At 50.4% G+C, this 20,785-nt stretch overlaps 8 protein-coding genes across 8 annotated transcripts; 4 read left to right on the top strand and 4 right to left on the bottom strand.

Moving 5' to 3' along the window:
* Positions 1 to 1,418: 1,418 nt before the first annotated feature.
* BKA67DRAFT_653636 (uncharacterized protein) lies at positions 1,419 to 2,283 on the top strand (the record flags this gene model as incomplete). Its single annotated transcript, XM_046106407.1, has 2 exons — positions 1,419 to 1,598; positions 1,663 to 2,283. 2 exons carry the CDS (start codon positions 1,419 to 1,421, stop codon positions 2,281 to 2,283), a joined length of 801 nt encoding a protein of 266 aa, XP_045964589.1.
* Positions 2,284 to 2,349: 66 nt separating this feature from the next.
* On the bottom strand, positions 2,350 to 3,498 carry BKA67DRAFT_548091 (cyclin domain-containing protein). The gene has a single exon (XM_046101491.1). The coding sequence runs from the start codon at positions 3,374 to 3,376 to the stop codon at positions 2,414 to 2,416; it is 963 nt and encodes a 320-aa protein (XP_045964588.1). The 5' UTR covers positions 3,377 to 3,498; the 3' UTR covers positions 2,350 to 2,413.
* A 1,079-nt stretch (positions 3,499 to 4,577) lies between these two features.
* Positions 4,578 to 5,257, top strand: BKA67DRAFT_52416 (uncharacterized protein). The gene has a single exon (XM_046098545.1). The coding sequence runs from the start codon at positions 4,784 to 4,786 to the stop codon at positions 5,147 to 5,149; it is 366 nt and encodes a 121-aa protein (XP_045964587.1). The 5' UTR covers positions 4,578 to 4,783; the 3' UTR covers positions 5,150 to 5,257.
* Positions 5,258 to 5,562: 305 nt separating this feature from the next.
* On the top strand, positions 5,563 to 6,497 carry BKA67DRAFT_530549 (uncharacterized protein; the record flags this gene model as incomplete). Its single annotated transcript, XM_046099261.1, has 2 exons — positions 5,563 to 5,682; positions 5,802 to 6,497. 2 exons carry the CDS (start codon positions 5,563 to 5,565, stop codon positions 6,495 to 6,497), a joined length of 816 nt encoding a protein of 271 aa, XP_045964586.1.
* A 417-nt stretch (positions 6,498 to 6,914) lies between these two features.
* Positions 6,915 to 9,242, bottom strand: BKA67DRAFT_52421 (uncharacterized protein). Its single transcript, XM_046098552.1, has one exon. It carries the CDS (start codon positions 9,025 to 9,027, stop codon positions 7,333 to 7,335), a length of 1,695 nt encoding a protein of 564 aa, XP_045964585.1. The 5' UTR covers positions 9,028 to 9,242; the 3' UTR covers positions 6,915 to 7,332.
* Positions 9,243 to 9,974: 732 nt separating this feature from the next.
* Positions 9,975 to 11,778, top strand: BKA67DRAFT_548088 (uncharacterized protein). Its single transcript, XM_046101490.1, has 2 exons — positions 9,975 to 10,541; positions 10,597 to 11,778. Exons 1-2 carry the CDS (start codon positions 10,280 to 10,282, stop codon positions 11,559 to 11,561), a joined length of 1,227 nt encoding a protein of 408 aa, XP_045964584.1. The 5' UTR covers positions 9,975 to 10,279; the 3' UTR covers positions 11,562 to 11,778.
* Positions 11,779 to 11,991: 213 nt separating this feature from the next.
* On the bottom strand, positions 11,992 to 13,468 carry BKA67DRAFT_653631 (chaperonin 10-like protein; the record flags this gene model as incomplete). Its single annotated transcript, XM_046106406.1, has 3 exons — positions 11,992 to 12,820; positions 12,873 to 13,243; positions 13,358 to 13,468. 3 exons carry the CDS (start codon positions 13,466 to 13,468, stop codon positions 11,992 to 11,994), a joined length of 1,311 nt encoding a protein of 436 aa, XP_045964583.1.
* Positions 13,469 to 18,638: 5,170 nt separating this feature from the next.
* Positions 18,639 to 20,575, bottom strand: BKA67DRAFT_511714 (uncharacterized protein; the record flags this gene model as incomplete). The annotated part of the gene is made up of 4 exons (XM_046097420.1): positions 18,639 to 19,489; positions 19,548 to 20,001; positions 20,060 to 20,295; positions 20,377 to 20,575. The coding sequence occupies 4 exons, from the start codon at positions 20,573 to 20,575 to the stop codon at positions 18,639 to 18,641; spliced, it is 1,740 nt and encodes a 579-aa protein (XP_045964582.1).
* Between the last annotated feature and the right edge of the window lie 210 nt (positions 20,576 to 20,785).

Genomic DNA, 20,785 nt, shown 5'->3' with positions numbered 1-20,785 from the left:
AGATATTCACTTTGAGCTGTGTCAGCAGGGTCATACCGTATGTTCACAAATTTGTTGTCAAAGCATTTAGATTGGCATGTCCTGACGCGCATGTGCGTGAGTCACTTTGGGGAGACTGCTTGCTCAATGCTATGCGACTCTCATTTAAGCATGCCATGTACAATGCCAGGGCCCTCTTCAAAATGTAACGGAGCGGCCGCCCATTCACTTTGAACAACTACTTTAACGACAACCTGTAAAAAGCTCAAGGGAGATGTTTGGCCACTGCCGTTAAAGAAGTTTGCTCAGTCGAGAACGATAATACAACAATCACGCTCAACCCCCGAACAGCTGGACAGCCTTTCAACTAACAAAGCTAACTATGAGCATCTGTTGGGGTAAATCCGTGATATTCTCAGGTCACACTACAAGGGTTCTCTACAGCGGTTCGTGCATGTGGTTTTCATGCAAGCCGTTGAATATCACGTAGTTACTGGTGCGGGAAGCCCCCTTCATGCTCTGAACTCTAACCTAGACTAGTTATGCGTTTCAACAACGAACAGTCGGACGTGATCACTGGAGAGGACGAGTCGATGAGAGCTCAGCAAGCTAAAAATTAATAGAGAAATAGCAGATTTCGAGGAAGCAATGAAGATTTTGAGGGCTGGGAGTGAGCACTTCACCCTTACTAGACAGCCGACCTGTTGTTCATCAAAAGTCACCAAAGCAGTTCATTGGCGGTATGTATGGTAGCTTGTAAAGCCGGCGACTTACTGGAAGGGTTCGGTGGGCTAAAGGGTGCTGTGAAACGCCTGATTCGGTTTCGTATAGTGGATTCAGTTAGAAATACCGTAGTGAGCTAGTTAACACTTTGTGCATGAATAAGGTATGTAACATGGTATACTCCCACAGTCGTTCATTTGATGGTCTCGTACTGAGCTGTGTACTACTACCGAAGACAAGCTTGATCCTAACCAAACCGTACGAGTCGAAGGGATCCCCTGCACTTTCTAACCTAAGATATCTTTGAGGCTCTATAATCCTGTTGGCCGTGCCAGAAGGCTATTACAGATCGACTCAAAATATATGCAAGGTTAACTTGAATTGTAGAAGAATACATTGCAGTACTGCTCTCAAGCTCAGTGACCGAGATATTGCAAGTATTATAAACGACATTTGATAGATGATGGACCGGTAATAACCACTGGACTAGCAGTAGCTAATGGCCACATGAATAAAGCCTACGACATAGATTAGCTGCCGAACATGGGCTGCTTCGGAATTCACTGCTCAGGAAGCTTGACTTGGTAGCAACTTCCTCCCTGGTAGGTAAATTTGGTGATCAAGAATGACGACATTCACATGACTATGAGGCATCAGGAGTGTATTCAGTCGCGGCACATCTCATCGGTGTTTTCACAACGCCATTTCTCAGGCACATGACTGCAATTATGCAAAAGTCTACCGCCATCTTTGGTCATCCACAAATCCCAGCTCCCGGCTTTGACCGAGTTTTCTGGGTTAGTCAAGACGCGGAAATACTCGCCAATTGGAAGCAGCCATGGTCGGAGAGGTCTTTGGAAGACTTGTATCAAGATCATCCCGAGAAGCGACTCCGTGTAAGTACTCGAGCTGTCGTGCTGAGAAAGAGCGCTCTTAACCGTTTATCTTCTTCGCAAGCAGAGTATCGAGCCGAGCACCCTGGGGCTTGTGGCAAAGACAGCTCTGCAGATTGCAGATGAAGCAGCAAACAACTGGCTGACATCGTTTTGCCCTGGCACCAAGTGGTCTGACAGTATCATCAATGTAGACAACATCTACGCCTTTACCGCGTCCGAGCCCGACTACACCATCCTGGCCAAGGCCGTGTCTCTGCAAGGCGTGAAAGAGGCGATCGCATCGCTCTTGTTGAGCTCGAAGACAATGGTGCGCGATGCAAAGAGCATGACGCCGCTGATTCTGGCTCGCGTGATGGACCAATCTGTTGCGGTCTGCCAGGTCGCCAAGGACGACAAACGCCGCGTACTGCTCGAGACGACAAAGGCGAAGGTGGAGTGGTTACCCGTCGCACTGGATTGCAAGAGACTAGGCATACAACGCCGTGCCATCAAGAGTCTCGAGGAGTATCAGGCAAGGGTCCGGAACGAGCCAGCTCATGCGAACCCATCTAAGCAAGCTGGTCGTCGCGTCAAGGGAGAAACAATGGTGCTAGATCGCGCCCTGGCCGAGTTTCAAGAGTACCGTTTGGACTTTTTAGTCGAGATGTACAGAACACTCCGGCAATTGCTGGAGGCGACCGCTTGAGAGGATTATCAAATGCATCTAGGCAAACAGTTTCTTTCTGCTCGTCGAATTTTACAGGCAAATTCGTCGAAGGCTTTGCTCATGGCAGCATCGCAGTATATATTAATAATTCAGGAAGTTTTCAGAATCCTCATGTCCCCATTTGGACGGCCATCTCATCCATACTCCTCATCATAAGATCTTCTTCGTCGAGTCCTTTCCCTACCGGACCATTATTCACACTACTTAACCCTCTTTTTTTCAGTTCGCTGTCGATGTCTTTCCTTGTGATTACTCCTCTCCGTCCAAAACCTTCAACGTCACCTTCTGTTTTCCTCACCCAGCCTTCCACGCTTCGCATGCCCACCACCAGAAATCCAAGGTCTTCTCGATCCACATCGAACACCTCCCACCAGGCACACTCCGGCATCTTTGCACCAAGATCTTTTGCGGCGTTGTAGATGGCCGCCACTGCCAGCTGATTCGGTTGATGCGTCAAGTATAAACACTGAGGGCTAAACAGGGCTGTATTCAGGTACTCTACTGTCCTCGTTGAGATCTTGTTCCTGGGCTGTGCCATGAAGTCTAGTGCTTGCAGATATGTTATAGCCAGCGGGTGAGGTAGCGCTACGTGTGTGTCAAACGACAAGGCGGCTAGAATCCGTGACTCAACCGTTAAGATCTGGTCGTGGAAGCGGGTATAGGCCGTCTCGGAGAGATAGTATGAAGATGGCTCGTTCGGTGAATGTTTATCGGACGTGGCTTGTCGGAGTAATGGCGAGCTCGAAGACAGTAGGTAAGCGTACACGTTGCTCAGGTCTCGAGGTGGTACCGGATGTGCGCCAAGTTTTGCGACGAGGAACAGAGCGGCCGCGGATACGTGGCTTGGTTCGTAGGAGATCGAGGAAGATGTGTCAACTACCATGTAGCGCGCAGCAAGAACATTGGCATGTGCGGTAACAGATTGCGGCAGTCGGAGAAGAAGCCCAGCAGCTTGTGTCAGGAGCTGGACTTGGTAGAAGATGGTGTCCTGCAGATCTTGAGGCAGAGCTGACAATGATTTGTATTTGTACAGCTGGTCAACCGTCGCGAGGGAATTGGTCATGTGCGACATGTTTGCAATCTGGCCTGTCCTGCTCTATTCTGCTGCGTGGTGAAGCAGAAATACGAAGCTATTCAGGCGCAAGCTCGTAAATTCTTGGTGTTGACGTCGTTGGCACTGCACGCAGCTGGAACTGGAGCTGGAGCTGGAGCTGAAGCTGATAGTGACTGATAAGCTCTAAACCTACAGTACATACAGTAGGTACATAGACGACTGTGTTAGTTGGTTAGTACTACAGTAACTTAGTGCTAGACTAATCTAGATCCACTAAAAACTCACAACCGGACGGCACCTGCTATGTATACTCCATATGTGCTGTGTGCACATACGGGGTAACGAAGAGGTCCCGGCCATGTCGTGCATGGCTCTTGGCGGTTACTCGGCCTCCTGTGATCGTATACTAAAAGCAATATTGATTGCACAGCCTATACGGTTCCAGACCAACATGCGTGCAGCCTGGCTATAACGCACCAACAAAGTGGAAAGCGTTGTTCAGAACGGTGAAGCATACAGAGAGTCTACCTTTCCTGCCGATGTTGACCGCAAATATCGTCCTGTCACCACCATTCCTTCTCCTCTTCTCCTCGCTAAGAAGACTACCTACATCTCAAGCACTGTTGTCTGTGCTGCTGAGGTTGTCCTCGGAAACATTTCCGACCGCGACCCTTCCAAACCCCCAGCCAAAGCTTGGCACCCCTGCCAATCTTCATTGATACGGAAATAGAGACACAAGTCCCGATACTCAAAGACATGTACGTCTACAAGGATGACAATCGTTACATTTAAGGGATACAAGACTGCTGGCTGTGCCCCCCGCGGTCCAAAATGCCTCGCTTCCGCTTTCACCTCGCCTAATGTTTGCACCAAGTGACAGAGTAGATCGTCCCCCACGCGGGCGCTATGAGGGTAGGCGCTAGGCAATATGGGGGCCATGGAGACGTTCCCCCCGAGGTTGACAACCAAACTTGAAGATGTCGTATCAGGAGTCGCTAATCTTTGTCCATGCATGTACTGAAGGTGCCGTGCGCACTCATGTTGGCTTCACCGATACCTTCACCTCAAATCTGCGGGGCAAGATCCATACTTCGTCGATCCAGGAAATGTTGTGTCCATCTGGGCGGCCCGCCGGCAACGACTGCCCTCGTACGCGGCCAGGCGGCTTGGAATGAAAGCTCATCTCGCCCAAGACCTTGAGCCCATTGCCACCAATGGCAGGACCCCTCCATGGAAACACACGTCGATCCTCTTGATGGCCATGATGAACACCGCGTCAGAGCCCTCCTTATCCCGGACCACGACAGCAAACATTAGCCCACTTGCTAGGATACGGTCCACTCCGGGATGAAACGCAATTGATTACTCTGTGCAGGGTTCGAGTTTGCTCAAGATTAGGGATCGCTTCACAGTAGAGGTAGATGCATGCACGTAAGCATCATTGGTGTACTCCCCATCCTGGCAGCAGTATACGGCGGTGGTTCGAAGGTCGATATGATCATGATAGGAAGTGTCCGGATGATCCGAGTACCCACCAGTGAACTAAGTATGATCGACAGCAGTGCAAAGCTGGAAGATCTTCAAAGCCACCAGTTGGATGATGACGCAAGTCTAGTGGCTCCAGCTAGCATAGTGGCAATGATGGCTTGCGTCGACACTTTCGGGGTCAAACAATGCCCCAGGCAAATTCCGAGAAATCCTTTTCACCCGATGTCAGATAACACTTTGTCAGATAATCCTGACAAGGGAGCACGACAAACGTCACGATGCTTCATTGTCTGGAGACAATGACTGAGCTGCCGGATGGCAGTATGTCAAGGGCTATGTACTTGCCTCTGTCACTTTGTCTTCCAAGTGCCTATATGAAGACGATTAAACATCGACTGCGACACAGCGTGGAAGAAATGTTTGTTAAGGAGCTTTTGCGCTGGCGATTTGTTATCAGCTGTTTGGCGCTTTCCATTTCTTCCAAATCTTCTATATCGCGCACTTTCCAAGATCGCCGAACATGTGTCCTGGGTACCGAGTACGGATGACGCGATGCAAGCATTGGCTATTTCATTACGAAGCACTTTGTGATCGGGATTGCTCGCTGAAATGCAAGAAATGTCAGCTGTCCGAAAAACTAACCCGCCAGAAATGCAGGACTTGTCAAGGGGCGGAGAAGAGCAGCAGAGCAAAACAATGCGAGGAATGCAGGAAATATGGGGAGTGCAAAAAGATTGGAGCATGCGACCACTGCTCGGAAGCACTGGACTACGAGGGAAAATGGCAATGTGAAACACGCCAGAGAACCGGGAGATGCTGGGACAGATGCGAACAAGGTGAGAGAAACGAGCAGTGCGAAATCGGGCCTACCGGACCGGAGTATTACTTGGAAGACTATTGCTCCAAATGCGATCGACATGGGCAGCTTCAGAAAGTCTACCATGACTATCTACAGCAAAAAGAAAGGCTGGAGATGGAGCAAGTGCAAGGCGTGATAAACCCTGAAGTATCAGAGCTACTGCACAGAAACCTTGAGCTCGCGTACCCGGAGCAAATACAGTCGATCTGGGACGAGTTCGGGAGTCAGGAGCGAGTAGGAGATGTACCTTTTCTACCCTCTTGGGATGTGACGCAGCTAGACCAAGCTTGCGAGTGGACAGATCGTTACGATGACCTGGGCGTTGGCTGCTGCATCTGGGATGATCCGCCTGACCAGGGGAGGACTATCAGGAGAATACCAGGCTACTACCCTGAAGATGAATCAGAAAGCCAGGGCTCCACCGTGGAAGCTGATGATATCCCGCCAGACGACTCCCGGTCTGTGTTCTCCGGCGGGGAGGAAAGTCCAACGGAATCAGTGGACTGGCTAAGGTTCGCAGATCTCCAGTCCGACAGTGGTCCTCACCACAACCAGACCATTGGTCCTCTGATGATGTCATGTATGGACAGACTACAGTCTCTACTTCCACCCGAGATGGAGAACTATAGAAGTGCTGAAAGGCGAGCAGATGCTGTACAGGCCTCATCATCTCAAATGCTTCAGGCGTTTGACCCAAGAGCCGCCGCAGCCAAGCTACGTAAGCAGCTTACGGCCAATGACTCCGTCTTGCATTTTGAAGAGGTCAAAAAGTCCCTACTGCCTCGCCGATGAAGTTGCCGGTCGATGTTAACCAGTTCACCCTCTTTTATGTCTCCCTTTCTTTTCACAGTTTTGCAGCGTTCTAGTGAATCGAAACCCCGTGTCTTTTGACGTATAGTCCACAACGCTATGGATTATTAGTGCTTGACACTGACGTGATAGAGAGCACTCATATTAAATAAATGGTGCTTTCCTATAAACAGTCTGTATTTTAATAGTGAAAAAAGGTACACAACTGTAGCATATACTTCAGAGTATGTAGCGCGGATACAACAGGTTGGTTCATTTTATTAATCACTTGTGAGAACCTTTTTTCCTGCGCATATTTCATAACATGGTCCAAATTACAGATAATTCTCGCGTTGATAGTTCATACCCCTACTGGACTGTATATAGTATCCCGGACCATCTAATGAAACCCGTGTAAATCATCCATAAAGTGTTAATATAAACACCATGGTCTGAAATAAAGTCGTTGACTGACGCGATAAATATCTCAAATAATGCAATTGTTGATTGAAACTCGTTTCTAGTGTGGCTAGCCGTGTATATAAACCAGTCCCGTCACACACCTCATGTGGTCCGTATGTTGGAAAACGTCATTGCATGGAGGTTCCTCAGTCTTGTCTATTACGAATCTTCGCCTATCTCGTATGTAAGGAACTCGCGCTTGAGTATCTATTGATGGCTTAGGGTGGATACAAATGATTCCTCTCAAAGAAAAGGTAGAAGTCTCAGAAAGATACTCAAAGACTTTTCATCTCGAACCAAAGAATTCGGAACTTTGGGAGTAACGTGGTGCAGCGAAGTCACGTAACCTGAATGATTGCAACCCTTAAAAGCGCAATTAAGAGTCCTGCCGCAGATTTAGTGGCCCCATCATCTGCGCAATATCGAAAGGTCTCACGACAATTTCGTTCTTGTTGCCCTCGGCTCCATCACTTCGTGTCACGTCCTGAATTTCTCTCTTAGCTCTCTGATACTCTCTGATTCGAGTAGTCGCTTCCCTTCCGGGTCTTCTTCGATCATTTGCGCTTCGCTGCAGCGGCACTCCAATAATGGCAGTGAAAACCTCGATTACTTTCTCGACCGGTACATCCTGCCGCTTTGCCACATCTTCGAAAGGGAAAATTTCCTGGCATGTTTCAGCTATGTCCACAATCAGGTTACGGGCCGGCTTCCGATGCGTGGCATGAAGAGCTGGGTGCACCGGAGTAGCATTCTGAAGGCTCAACGGCTGCGGCGTAGGTGCCGGTGGACTTGTCTGCCTTGGCGTACCGGTCTTTGTGGTTGTAGTGGCTTGTTGTGCCGTAGACATCCATACTGGAGTTTTCTGCCACGGGGTAATTGGATGCTGCTGAATTGATATATTATTAGGCGGTGTTATCAATCCACCAAAGTTATGGGCATGCATGGGCATCATCATGGGATGGAACCCTGGTTTAAACCCCGGCATGGCCATAAACTGCGGGCGCGAGGGTGGATATGATTGCACGGGCGGACATGGCATCTGAGGCGTCGTATGAGTTGGTGTCCTCTGCATTTCCATCATAGGCACTGGCAAGCCTTGAGCTCTCGCCCTCACAACACTCTGAGCTGCGCAAGCTTGACAGGGAGGTTTGGGTCCAGTTAAACGGTTGGCAGCCAGATGATTTGAAAAGTGTTGACGTGGTATAGGAGGAAGAGGAGCGTGCGTCTGCTTTAATCTGTCAGGTGACTGTTCATATTGCTGCGTTGCTGAGATAAGTGAGGATTGTGGCATACTTGACATTGATTTCTCCATGCGAATAGTTTGCACCGGCGATGGGCTACTTGTTGGTGTTAACGGTCTAGTCATGACAGTCGCGGAATTAAGCCTCGTTGTAGATTGAGGCAATGTCTGATAGGTGTTGTGTGATGATTTCGGCGTCATTGGCTGGCTGCGACCTTGAGGTCCATCATTACTAAGGGGCGGTGCGTTGGGATGCATCATAGACATTGGAGGTAGCTGCTTTGGTGAAAGAGGCGGTGAACTCAAAGGCCGAACCCTGTCGTGGGGTTGATTAAGCACAAAGTTCTGCAGACTTGTGTAGATGGGCAAAGATACGCCTCTCATCATGTATGCAGAGTCGGTTTGGGGGAAACCAGAGGGTAAGCCCACCATTCCAGTGCTCACTCTCCTCTCCTGGGGCTGCGCCGTTGTTGTTTCTTTTTCATAATCATTGCCTTGTTCGGGAGGTGTCAATTGGATATTGGGAATCAGGATGGGCGAATATCGGGACACATGGTGATCCGGTAATGGGTGTTGTTGTTCTTGCAGGTCATGGTGATATTGTGGTGCTGAGGGGGTGATCTTGATCTGGAGTTTGGTGTGTGTAAGCTTCTGCTTCTTGACCGGCTGAGATGAGATGAACTGGATGTCATCGTCTGATCTCTTGGACGGCACAACGGGCGGTGTATTGGCCGTTGCACTAGAAGTTGCCGTCAATGCGTCGGCATTAGCATTATACATGTTGAGATTCCGTGTGCTATGGATTGGAGAAGCCGCAGATGTCGAACTCATGGTCTGTTTGATGGTAATATTTAGAACAACAGTCGCTGACGTAATGCCACGATAACGAGTACGGGTCGATGAAACGGCCAGATTGTGTCAATGAGCTGATTCCGGGATCATATTTGTACGAGACGAGAGTGTCGGAGATGAAGAGAGAAGAACAGAAGCGATGGAGGCTGAAACGGAAAACTGAAGAAATTAGAACGTAATGGGTCTTCTTCTCGGTCAAGTTAACGATCAATGAAGGCGCTCTCCTGCACAGGTATTGTCCTGCTCCAATAAGTGCGTGAAACGAAAGTCAAAGACTCCAAACTACCCCTGCATGGCACTGGACAGTAGAAAGCCGACTTTTGTGGTTGTTTGATCAAAGATTAACAGCAGGAATCCCGGGCGGCAAGGAACTTCATTGTGGTAGGATTAGGAAAGTGAATTCAAAGATTCAATGTCCAGCAAGCAGCAGCTTATCTTGGAGAAGTACCTGTGTAAGATGGGATTGACATGTGGCCAGGCATTGCAGGACGCCATGATCCAATATACTTGCTGCTGATGACTTGATCAGCGCTGTCGCAGGTGAGGATTTGTGGGTCTGTCTGGCAAGGTCCAGTTGTATCACGTTGCTCACCCCTTGCCATTTCCAGAAAATTGTGCCAACAGAGCTGCATGAATGGGGGAGCTCAAGAGAGATTTGAGGCAAGCACATTGGTAGTGAGTAGCGGTGCGTCGAAAGAAACAGAATAAATAAAAAAAAGACAGAGACAAGTATGATGCAGTGGCTGTACGAGCGAAAGTTCAAAGACTGAGCACAAAAACATTGAGACATTGAAATGAGGCTCTGCATCTGACCTCAAAGCCGCAATTCGAATGGGGTTGCACCGCCACAATCTCTTAGACTATGCACTACTCCATATACCCACCCACCGTGGAACAAGCTCAAGCTACCTTAATTAGAACTGACAGCAGAGCGGACACACCCACTGACATCCAGACTACATACCTAAACTCTTGGGGGGCCACAGTGCTATAGGTAGACCCCGCAAGCGACCTCCAGCTGCCTGGCAAGGCTGCACCTTTCCCCCTCCCCGTTGAAGTGCACCCCAGAGGAGTTCGTTAGGCATGCAATAGCAAGTAGCCTTGTGGTCGGTCAATCTGATCAAATCCAACAACAAACGCACCTTTTATTTTCAGATCACCGCTGGACAACATCAAGAGCCTATTTACTCGGAAGTCATTGCATGCTGCCCGAGTAGGCTAGTGAACAGCCATGGAGAATCAACTTCTCTCATCACAGAAGTCTTCGGATTCAGGACTCCAAGCTGTGCTTCACCCGCTAGTCCTCCTCACCATCTCCGATTACATCACCAGGCACACCCTCAGGGAGCAGACTGGTGTGATTGCAGGGGCTTTGCTAGGACAGCAGAACGGCCGAGAAGTCACCATTGAGCATGCTTTCGAGTGCGCCACAAAGGTTCAAGAGGGAAATGCCATCCTGGACCCAGCCTGGTTCTCACAGAGACTCGACCAGAGTAAGAACAGCATCCTCAAGTCACCAATGGCACAGCACTGACCAACATGTCGTAGTGCGGACAATACACAAATCGCCACAGCTTGACCTAGTCGGCTGGTACACACTGCTTCCCAAAAGCGGCCCGAATGCCTCCATCCTTCCCATTCACAACTTCATCCTCTCGGAACACAACGAATCCTCTTTGCTGCTGGCCTTCCACCCTGAGTCGGCCGTCAATCAGTCAGTTGGCAGCAGGCTGCCTTTGACCATATATGAGAGCAATTATGAGGTTGACGAACCTAGGACCGAACAAAGCGGCGAGGACAAGGAGATGAAGGACACTGATGCCCCACTCAAGCTCAAGTTCAGAGAGCTGCCGTATTCGGTCGAGACTGGCGAGGCAGAGATGATTAGCATGGACTTTGTCGCTCGCGGCGCCGGAAATGCGACCTTGGTCAAGCCAGCTGAGCCTAAGAAGCTCAAAGAAGTGCTTCAAGAGGTGGAGGGCAAGGGCAAAGGACGGGCTGCCGACGTCAAGAAGGAGCAACAGGATACCGCACAGGCATTCGACGAGCACATACTATCGAGAGAAGACGAGGAACTCATTGCGTCCCTCACGGCCAAAGCCAATGCCATCAAGATGCTGCAGGCTCGGATCAAGCTGCTTATCACATACCTTGAGCGGCTTCCGCCCTCTGCTCTATCTGTGGCCAACAACCCCACTATAGCAGACCGGGAATTAGACTCACACTCGACACCGTCGCATACTATTCTGCGATCCACGCAAGCTCTCGTCAATCGGTTGGCTCTCTTGGTGCCCTCTGCAACAACAGCGTTCGAGCAGCAAATGCTCAGCGAGGCCAACGATGTTCATCTGGTTTCTTTGTTGAATGAGGTCATGCAAAGCGCTATTGGCATCAGAGACATCGGTAAGAAACATCATGCTGTGGAGTCTTCCAGGAAGGATAAAAGAAACCCTTTGAGCAGCCTGAATCTTGATTCCTTCGGCACATCAGGAGCTGGAGTTCTTGACCTCTAGGGGGGGAAGGGACCTCCGGCGCAGCGCTTCCACCAGCGTTTGCATGAAGAAGGTACTTGGTAGTTGTAACAGAGACAGAAACATTTTGCATTGGCACGGCGAATCCGGCGTTAAATTCAGCGCAACGAGCAGCTGGATATTTGATAAGCACAAATACTTCTGCGGCAATACATAGAAGCGACCATAGACAGATGATAATGAGCATCATGAACGAATGAATTTGGAAAGAGCTATCTACGTCGATGTTGGTCATGAAACGCCTGCCTCTACCCTATCTGAAACTAGATTGCCTTCCAATCCGTACCATTACCCGATTGTAAGTGTGAAGTGTGAAGTCTGACAGCCATCTGCCTTCTATCTTCGATGGCCTGCCCTTGGCCGACCTGTCGTGTAACCAGTCTACCTGTCTATCCCGCTTTAACGAGACTTTCTAAGCCTCAATTACCACTTTAAGCACAAGGTTGCCGTCATCATCAACAGTCCTGCTAGCAAGCTCAAAGGCTCCCTTGGCCGCACCGAGTCCTTTGAACCGATGCGTTACCATCTCGTCGAGATTAGGTAAGCTATGACCGGCACCCGGCCGGCTTTGGCTACAGAGTAACCTAATACCTGTGGGATATGTGTTTGCATACCTGAAGATGCCCAGGATATCGATCTCCCTCAGGTGAGCGGCGGACATGGGCAACATCTGAATAGGAGTACCCATGCCGACCATGACCAACTTACCACCCGGACGTGTAGCATAGAGGCATATATGCATGCAAGTCTCCTTGCCGGTACATTCAAATGTGATGTCAACCCCATCGTCCTCGTCCTCGTCCTCCAGGCCGGGAGGCGGGACTGTGAGGGAGAGAATCTCGGCGGCCATGGCCTTGGCTCCGTCGAGCTGCCCATGTATCGAGTTGGAAATTATGCTTGCCGGAGTGATGCATCCTGTCTCTGGTGGTGTCGAAGCCCCTGAGTTGGTGTAGAAGGACGAGCAACTGGATGATGTATGAAAAGGCCGGGGAACCACATAACCGTGTGTTGCGAAGCCTTTCTTCACTGCATAGTCTACTCGGCCAGCATCAATGTCTGTGATGGTCACAGTTGTGCAACCGGACTGGCGTGCCATTGCGGCTGTCAAAAGTCCGACCGTGCCAGCACCCATTACGAGTGCCGTTGAACCTGGTGTAGGTGCGGCACGGTTGACTGCATGTATGGCAACTGAGAGAGGTTCGAGCAAGGCCGCGGCTTCAAAAGAGACATGATCTGGTAATCTAGAGGCTTCGTCAACAATAGGCCATATCAAACTTCGATGGTGGTCCTTACTTATGACACCAGATGGCAGGATGATTTATCCTTTCCTGAAGCGTCCCCTGGAAGTGAGGGACACTCTTTGCGCTACTCCTGAACCGCATCTTTTTGCAGAGATTGTACCGGCCTTTCCGGCAGATCGTACATTGTCCACATGGTAGTCCAACCTCTAGAGCGACTCTGTCACCGATTTTGAACCCATTCACTTGAGGTCCTATCGCCACGACAACACCTGATGACTCATGACCAAGGGATAGTGGTGCACATGCGCAGAGGTCGCCATTGGCAAAGTTCTTGTAATATGAGACATCCGATCCACATATGCCGGTAGACTTGACGGCAACCTGGAGCTCGCCCAGTCCAGGGTCCTCGATACTCCGGGCCTCCTATAAATAAACTGTTAGCTCCCTTCCCAAGCGAGATAGGCGAGTGCTGAGGCTGAGACTTGGCCCATTTCGTGTAACAGTGAGACCAAAGCAGAGCCTTAAATACCAACTCACCAATCGTAAGTCTCGTGGCCCATGCAAGACAGATGCACTGATCGTGGACCGTTTAGAGTGCACGGGTAGGTGCATAGGCGCAATCTCGTCGACCATAGCGGAGGGAGCCATTGTCAAATGACGACAAAGGCGTGGGATGTAGTGCGGGATGTGGTTGAGGGATCGTGGGTGGTGATAGGTCTCAACTAAAAATTGTGGGTTTTGGAATAATAGTTTGGTATAAGCCGCGACAATTGAGCTTCTAAATCAAGTTACAACAGATAATAAGCGGTGATGAGTTCTCTAATCACTTGACAAAGAGAAACGGATAGATACCAAAAAAAAACAGTTTGAGCAAGGAGAAGACCCTGAGAACACCAAGAGACCCCCACCCCTTTATGTAGGGGATCATGTAGGCGCCATCAGCGAGGTACGATGTCTTCTGTCACAATCGAGGTCAGACATCGGCCAGCAGGTATCAGTGACGGATCTGGGGCTAGGAACAGCGCCCTGGATCCCGGAGCCTTTGAGGTATCGATGGAAGTTGCCATATCCAGTCAAACAGCAACGAGTTATCTTTTGGAGGGCTAAGTTAAGTCGAGTTGAGCAGTACATAATCTCGGGAAATCTATGCAGGCAGTAGCGACGAGACGTGCCAGTCACAGGGCTTGACGGGCAGATCCCTGGGTGGTGTGGTCCTTGACCACCGTATTCGTCAAGGCCATGATGTATCCGTACACCCGCAATAGTGCCGGCGGGTGAGATAGCCCAGGTACTGGAGTCGGGTTGGTTCCTATGTTGCAACGATATATAGTTTGGGACCAGGGTCACACTTCTTCTGGGACCTTGCCTGGAGAGAGCATGCCGCTCATGCTTACCGCCAGTGGAGCTTCTGAAATGCATGGGAAACAAGTTGCTTGATAGCGACTATTGAATAAAATCAAAAAGTAAAAATATCGACCATGAAACCTTTCCTGGTAGACCGAGGGAGAACGCGATATGAAGAGAGCAATCTTGGCGCCCACTTTATCTTACCCGCAAGTGTATGGTGCTGTTACAACGGGCTCATTTCATACTTGATATTCATCAAACTCAGAGATGGTGCGAGAGCAAAGGCACTTGCAAAAGATTCCGAGGCATATTTTGATGAGGACTAGCTTGGCGTCGAACGGTAGCGCAGCCGGAGTCTTGGGCAGCTCCGGCTGCACTCGCAGAGCTAGTATCGTTGTACTATGCAAACGAAGCGATACCCAATTCTTGTCAGATCATCCACAGCAACGTTATTTCGAAACGTGAAACGAGTATCTGCTGATAGGCATAGCCCAGTAATTCGAAGATCCGAGTGATTTTTCCCATGAGATCGACATTGAGACGCGGTCGTCAAGGCGTGACGCACACTGATGACTTGACAATGACGCCGGTGGAAGCTTTCGCAAGTGCAGAAAATAGATGAAGGCACAAAGTGGCTTGAATAAAGGTGCTGAGCGGGTTACTCCACACTAAAAAAAATCCCCACACCCCAGGGTCCCCAAATTTGCCCCTCACTGGCGGAATTTGTGGCCATGGAACCAAGACAACTTCTCGAGATGTCATTATTATCCTGGTCCCTTTTAATATCGAAATAGGCCGGGCGTGTACTGCTGTTGACTCTTTCCATACATACACGCGTCCTCATAAGGTATACTAAACCAATTTCAGCGTCGCGTAAAATCGCCAAGCACGTCAAACACAACAAGTACACTACCTTGGTATTACTACAATATGGTAGCAGGCCGAAAAACCCGCAGTGGGGCAGGTATTTTCCCGGAGTGAGGTACATCTTTCTTGTGCATAGAAGCATCTTGGAAAGGAATTATGTAGTTCTTGCCCCGTTGCGGCTAATAACCCTCCAATTCCATAGTACACAATTCCTCCGCGGTAGCGGCCCTGAGATGATGGGGTGATAGAAACTGCACATGGCTGCAGGGTTTAAGAAAGTTGCTTTTCCCTTGCTTCATGCGCTGTCCCAACGATGCAATACACAGCAACGATAATGCACAGGGGTTGTTGACACCATTGCTCCTCATTCGGCTTATCATGGCCAATATGGCGTCAAACTCACACGCAAGGTTGAAGGATCCGACTACCGGAACGTCTAACGACTCCAAACGTTGAAGCTAGGCTCATGGCGATATATTGTATCAATCCAACGAAACTTCCGCACAAATATTCCTGAACAGAAGACATGTTCACATTTCCGACAGCTAGCGGTCTGATTGTTATTTCCAACGCCAACCACATACTCTCAGTCACTCTTCACATAGCAATTAAATTTAGACTTTCTACCTTGGCTCACGTTGGGATTCTTGAACCATTCTCGCGACTTCACCGCAATTAAGAGGAAATCAGCGGTCAGATATCAGAACCTGGCCCTCACGGACAGCTCGCCCATATCGTCCTCTCTTATTCGTCCAACTATCCAATCACTAGAGGTTTCCATTGTCGATAATGTTAAAACGGACCGCTTTATTTGGCATGGTTGCCATTTCTGCATTGCCTGCAAGAATGCATATGCAAGGACGGTTGGAATCTTTCACCCCCTACAGGCTCGGCTGTGCTATCTGGCAAAGCTGAACCTATTGGCCACAATTCATTGCTACCGCTATTGGTCGATATCGAGTGAGGTGCCATTGCTTCATACCTCCTCATGGCCCACAACTGGTTGTGTTCATTGATAAATGGGCATTGTACTGCCGTTCAAACTCCTGCAGCCTACGTGCGTGATACCTGCTCGCTTCCATGGAGGATATGCTCGTTCACCGTTGGGAATGTTCGACGCTGCAGCCTCCGTGGTAGAGGACCTAACCTAGCTCAGACTTTAGCACCACAGTATACTTCAACCCATGCATGCCACTCTTCAGGACAATCCACTAAACTAGCATGAACGTCGGCAAACTCAGACTGCAGACAATTGGAGAAATTGGAGACAACCGTTGCGAACGTCTAGACCCCCAGTTTTTGGCATGTGTCTTTGCCGCATGGTGGCATTTCGTTAGTATTTTCGGCCTGCAGAGTCCAGATCACAGCTTCATGTCAGGTAATAGTAGTAAACAATCAATAGCAGGCTACGCAACTCTTCAAGCCAAGACTCGAATTGCTTTGGCTACTATGTTACGGTCTCGATATCAGTCAGTTTACATTTGCAGATAACGTTAGTCTAATGCAATCTGCCTCGTCACCTACATTGGCATGAGTTCAATGAAACGATAAGGACTGAGCAGGGCTTTTCTGGCTGCTAGACTGACTACTAATCATTCGCTGGCCGCCCCCAAAGCCATTTCTCATGGAACAACTCGGGTCTGTACTGGCTGGGGCTGGCCTCGCTAATCATTCTTGCAACGCCGATCTGAATACAATATTCTCCTGTTCATCGCTTAGGCATATGGGTACAGAAATCCTACCAAGCCTGTATTGATACCTATTTTGAACCTTAAAACATTTAAGTCTATTGTCGCAGTACCAAGCAGCGGCTCTGAAGCTCGAACTGGATACCTGACCCGCTCTGCATAGAGCATTTCACCACAGGTTCTTGCTATTTGGCGGACCCCACAACATCGGGCCTTTAGGCCGCCTGTCTTTTCATCACAGCGATGACCATCACATTCAACGCGGAGCTTCTTCCGCTTCGTTTGAACAAGAAAACCATGGTGTGTCCGCCCTTCAACAAAGTCAGGGTTTGCTGCAAATCTACCTTATCGAATGGCCGGCCCTCGGGCCACGATCCTATTCAGTGGTTCCTAAGCTATTGGCGAAACACTTTTCCTGATATGGCAATCACGATATCGGCTAAAACGCCGGGGTATCTGGCAAGATTCAGCCGACGACCTATAACTCAGAGGACAGCAGATGATGCGACACCGTTCAAGTTACAAATTGGCTACCAAGGGCGGCAAAAACAACGCCACAGCTCAAGGATTCCTTGGGGTCATCTCCGTTGGTCGACCGTGATGCAGTGGTACGGAACATGGCCAGATAGCGGTAAATGATATGAGCTCAGAACTGCATGGCCATGCACGAGTGCAGGGAATCCAATGCCAGTAGACGAGAGGCATGCATGCGCGCGATGCTCTCGTTATGCAGCGCCAATCTTGCGAGTCAACATCCATGTTTTCTTTTGGGGCATTGTTTCAGTTTCATATCCGTCAATCGGCTGCTTCCACTGTGCCACGGTGCTATGCGACCTCCTCTGCAAGGCGGCACGGATATGCACGAACTGTTCGGATCCGGAGTGGCAACCGAATAGGTTTGATATATCGGTCGTTTAATGACCTCAAGTGTGGTGACATTTATCCAACTTCTAGGCCATTGACGGTCCGTCAGGGTCGTCTCATCTTCAACATCTGCCCATGGGGGTGCAATGCTGTGCACCTTGAGCACCGGCAAGTCGTTGGGGGTTAATCACAGACAAGAAAACAACCACAGCATGACATCCCGGCCCCCGCCAGCTGGAATATAAGAACTCGAATATCAGACCTTCATATACCCTCGGCAGGGTCACCTATCCTACGAATGCCTGAGTGCTATAGCAAATTAGTCGATCACGACCCATCTTGATGGTTTGCGTGCTTCGTGCTATGACGATCCACAACAGCGAGCAAGATCGGTATATTTCGTTCCGGACCGAATCGGCCGCGATCACCAATATCTCCATATCAGATCTACAGTACGCGCTCAAACCAAGAACGACGTCGCAGACCCCGACTCCTATGCAGAAACAGCTGCTTTGGATCCCGCAAATCAAAACATGACGATATCCGTCGTGTCTGGGACTGGATCAATACAAAGCTGCAAGGTGAGCTAGCCCTACAGAGTGTGTGTTCCCACACCGATCCATGCTCGGGGCCCTGCCAGGGTCACCGGTCAGGGTCCCGCTTACACACATCCTATGTGATATTCTGCAGCGCTCGCGAATGCACACACGGCGTGGGTCACAGCTTGCAGGCTCGCTTGCGTACCATCCGGGCTGCGGTGTGACGCTTAAAACCCATACATGTTCATATTACGCTAGACCGATCAAAGTAGAGAAATGACAGAGCCGCCTGTTTCACAAATGCTTGTTGGCATTGCAGCGGTCAAATACGCCATCAAGCGCGATAGTGATGACAACACACGATATTCAATGTAAGGCATTGAAAAATAGACAACTGGTAAGGTCACCAGAGTTTGCTACATCTGTTGATTTCGTCCACCTGCCATGCAACACCGTGCCGTTTCCGCCCCTCCATCTCCCTTTTTGACAGGCCGTCCATCACAGTCCGTCCACCTAGAACGTGCTAGTCGCCAATCGGCTGGCGGCGTTCCGAGCATCGACCCTGTCCTCGTCATCCTCGTCTACGCCACCTAGGCCTCTTCCGGCAGTGGCAGCCTTGTCTGCTTCAGCATCGTCTTCTTCAGGTAGACCGCCCATAAAGCTCCCGGATATGCTCCTGTGCAGATTCTCCGAGCGCCGGGGCACACCGCTCCAAGCATCGCCCTTGGGACCTTGACTAGCTGCCACACTCGTCCGGCGCACGGTTGGATGCGACTCACGCCCTAACCTGCTGAGACCGCCAGAGGCATCAATCGCCCGGACATCAGGGCGTACGCTTTCAAGTAGTGCTAGAGTTCGACGCTCGGCGTCGATTTCCCGAAGGACATATTCGCGAACGCTGAGGCGGAGATCAGCGGTTGTGCGGGCGAACCAGCGGCGACGCTCCTGAACCAGGTTTTGAGTAACGCGCTGTGTCTTCCTCATGAGCTCCAACTCGTTGTTACGAGCATCGTCCAGCGCTGTGATTGCCTCATCGACCTTGTCGCGGCGCACGTTTGAAGATGCCTTGAGACGGTCGGCGGCGTTGAGTTTGCTGCGCGTCGACTCCTGGGCCTGGAGGAACTCGCGAATAAGGAGCTGACGGTTGGTCAAGGTTTCCTTGACAATGAAGGCATCCTGCGAATGGTATTGGAAGGGGTCGCCAATGGTTGTGGCTTCCGCAGTTGCCTGCGCAGCATGGCAGTCGCCAACCGTCTGTACTACTTTGCCTAGCTTACGATAGGCGTTTGCGAGACCTTGGTGTGGCTCTTGAATGCTCATGGCGCCCAGCTTGACTCCGAAGTCGGATTCTGCGAGACCAAGTCCTGCCCAAGTTAGTGACGTGACATAGAGTGAGGCGGTTCTGCTCAAATCCTTTCGTACCTCTGCGTGCCTTGACCAGCTTATCCACCTTGTGACCCGCGTCCATTGATCCAAGATAGAACAGCTTGACTATAGGGCGAGCTTCGGACAGCTCGGGGGTATCGTCGGGGGGCGGCGCAAACTGCTTGAGAAGCTTCCGTCGGACACCGGTCGCGGGCTGCTTCATTTTGTACATGGGACTGTAGCCAAAATCGCTTTCCACGAATAAGACCATCTCTTCGTCCCTCATGAGGACTTCGTTGCTGCACACGTAGTTGAACCATCTTTGCAGGAGGGCCTTGACTCTTGTCTCGTCTTCGTCGGTTCCGGCGCCGGCAGATGTGATTGCGGGCGGCACTGCAGGCACAAAGGCATCCGGGTTAGCCGAAACGAGGTGATCTGCGAGCTTGACAAATTCCGAGTGCATGCGGCGGACATCGCGGAATTGTGTTGTTCTGAACCTCGGGATATTTGTCTAAAGCCAACCAGAGTGAGCATGACGGCTACCCGCAACTGATGGCCAGGATACCTACGTGAACATCGAATCTCAGGATAGGATCTTTGCGGCCAGTTCGTTCCAGCCCGGTGATTTTGGCCTGTAACTTGTATTGTGGCTGAGTTTGCCTACGAGGCTGTTGCCCTTGCGCTCCTGGATGCGGTTGGTCATGCGCATGTTGTTGTTGTTGTGGTGGTGGTGGTGGTGGCGGTGCTCCCTGTGTTTGCTGGGGAGGCTGCTGTTGTTGTGCCTGTTGGCGTTGCTGGGCCTGATCTTGCTGCCCGCCAAAGCCCGGTGCCTGTGACGCTTGGGAGGGTTGCGATTCGGCAAAGCTGGGCCCCGAGGCATTGCTACTCGCAGACTCGGGTCGCCTGAAAGTGCTGCCTGCGGCATGGTCTTGTCCCGTACCGTTGTTTGTATCTTGTGGGCCATAAGCGTAGGTGGCCTCGTTGCCGAGGGAGCTGTAGGCGCTCTGGTTGCGCCGGGGCGAGGCGGGAGGTGAGGCGCCCCAGGGCGCCTGCTCATCGTCTTGTATTCCAGAGCCGTAATCCATGGCGTGAGTTTCGTGTCTTGCGCTTGGGAGATTACCGATGACAAGACAGGCGTGAAGCTCGAATGCTTGGGCTGACGGCTGAGGCTATGACGTGGTATGAGAGCTGTGGATTGTTTCGGGGCCAATTAATTAATGCTCCCACGGCATTATACTCAATGCAATGCAAGGTAATGTAATGCAAAGAACAGGCGAAGCTAACTAACGAAGGGC

The sequence above is a fragment of the Truncatella angustata genome (assembly GCF_020726525.1).
Source record: "Truncatella angustata strain MPI-SDFR-AT-0073 chromosome Unknown BKA67scaffold_1, whole genome shotgun sequence".
Lineage (NCBI taxonomy): Eukaryota > Fungi > Ascomycota > Sordariomycetes > Amphisphaeriales > Sporocadaceae > Truncatella > Truncatella angustata.
The sequence above is the reverse complement of the archived record's forward strand: the minus strand, read 5'-3'. Positions and strand labels throughout refer to the sequence as shown.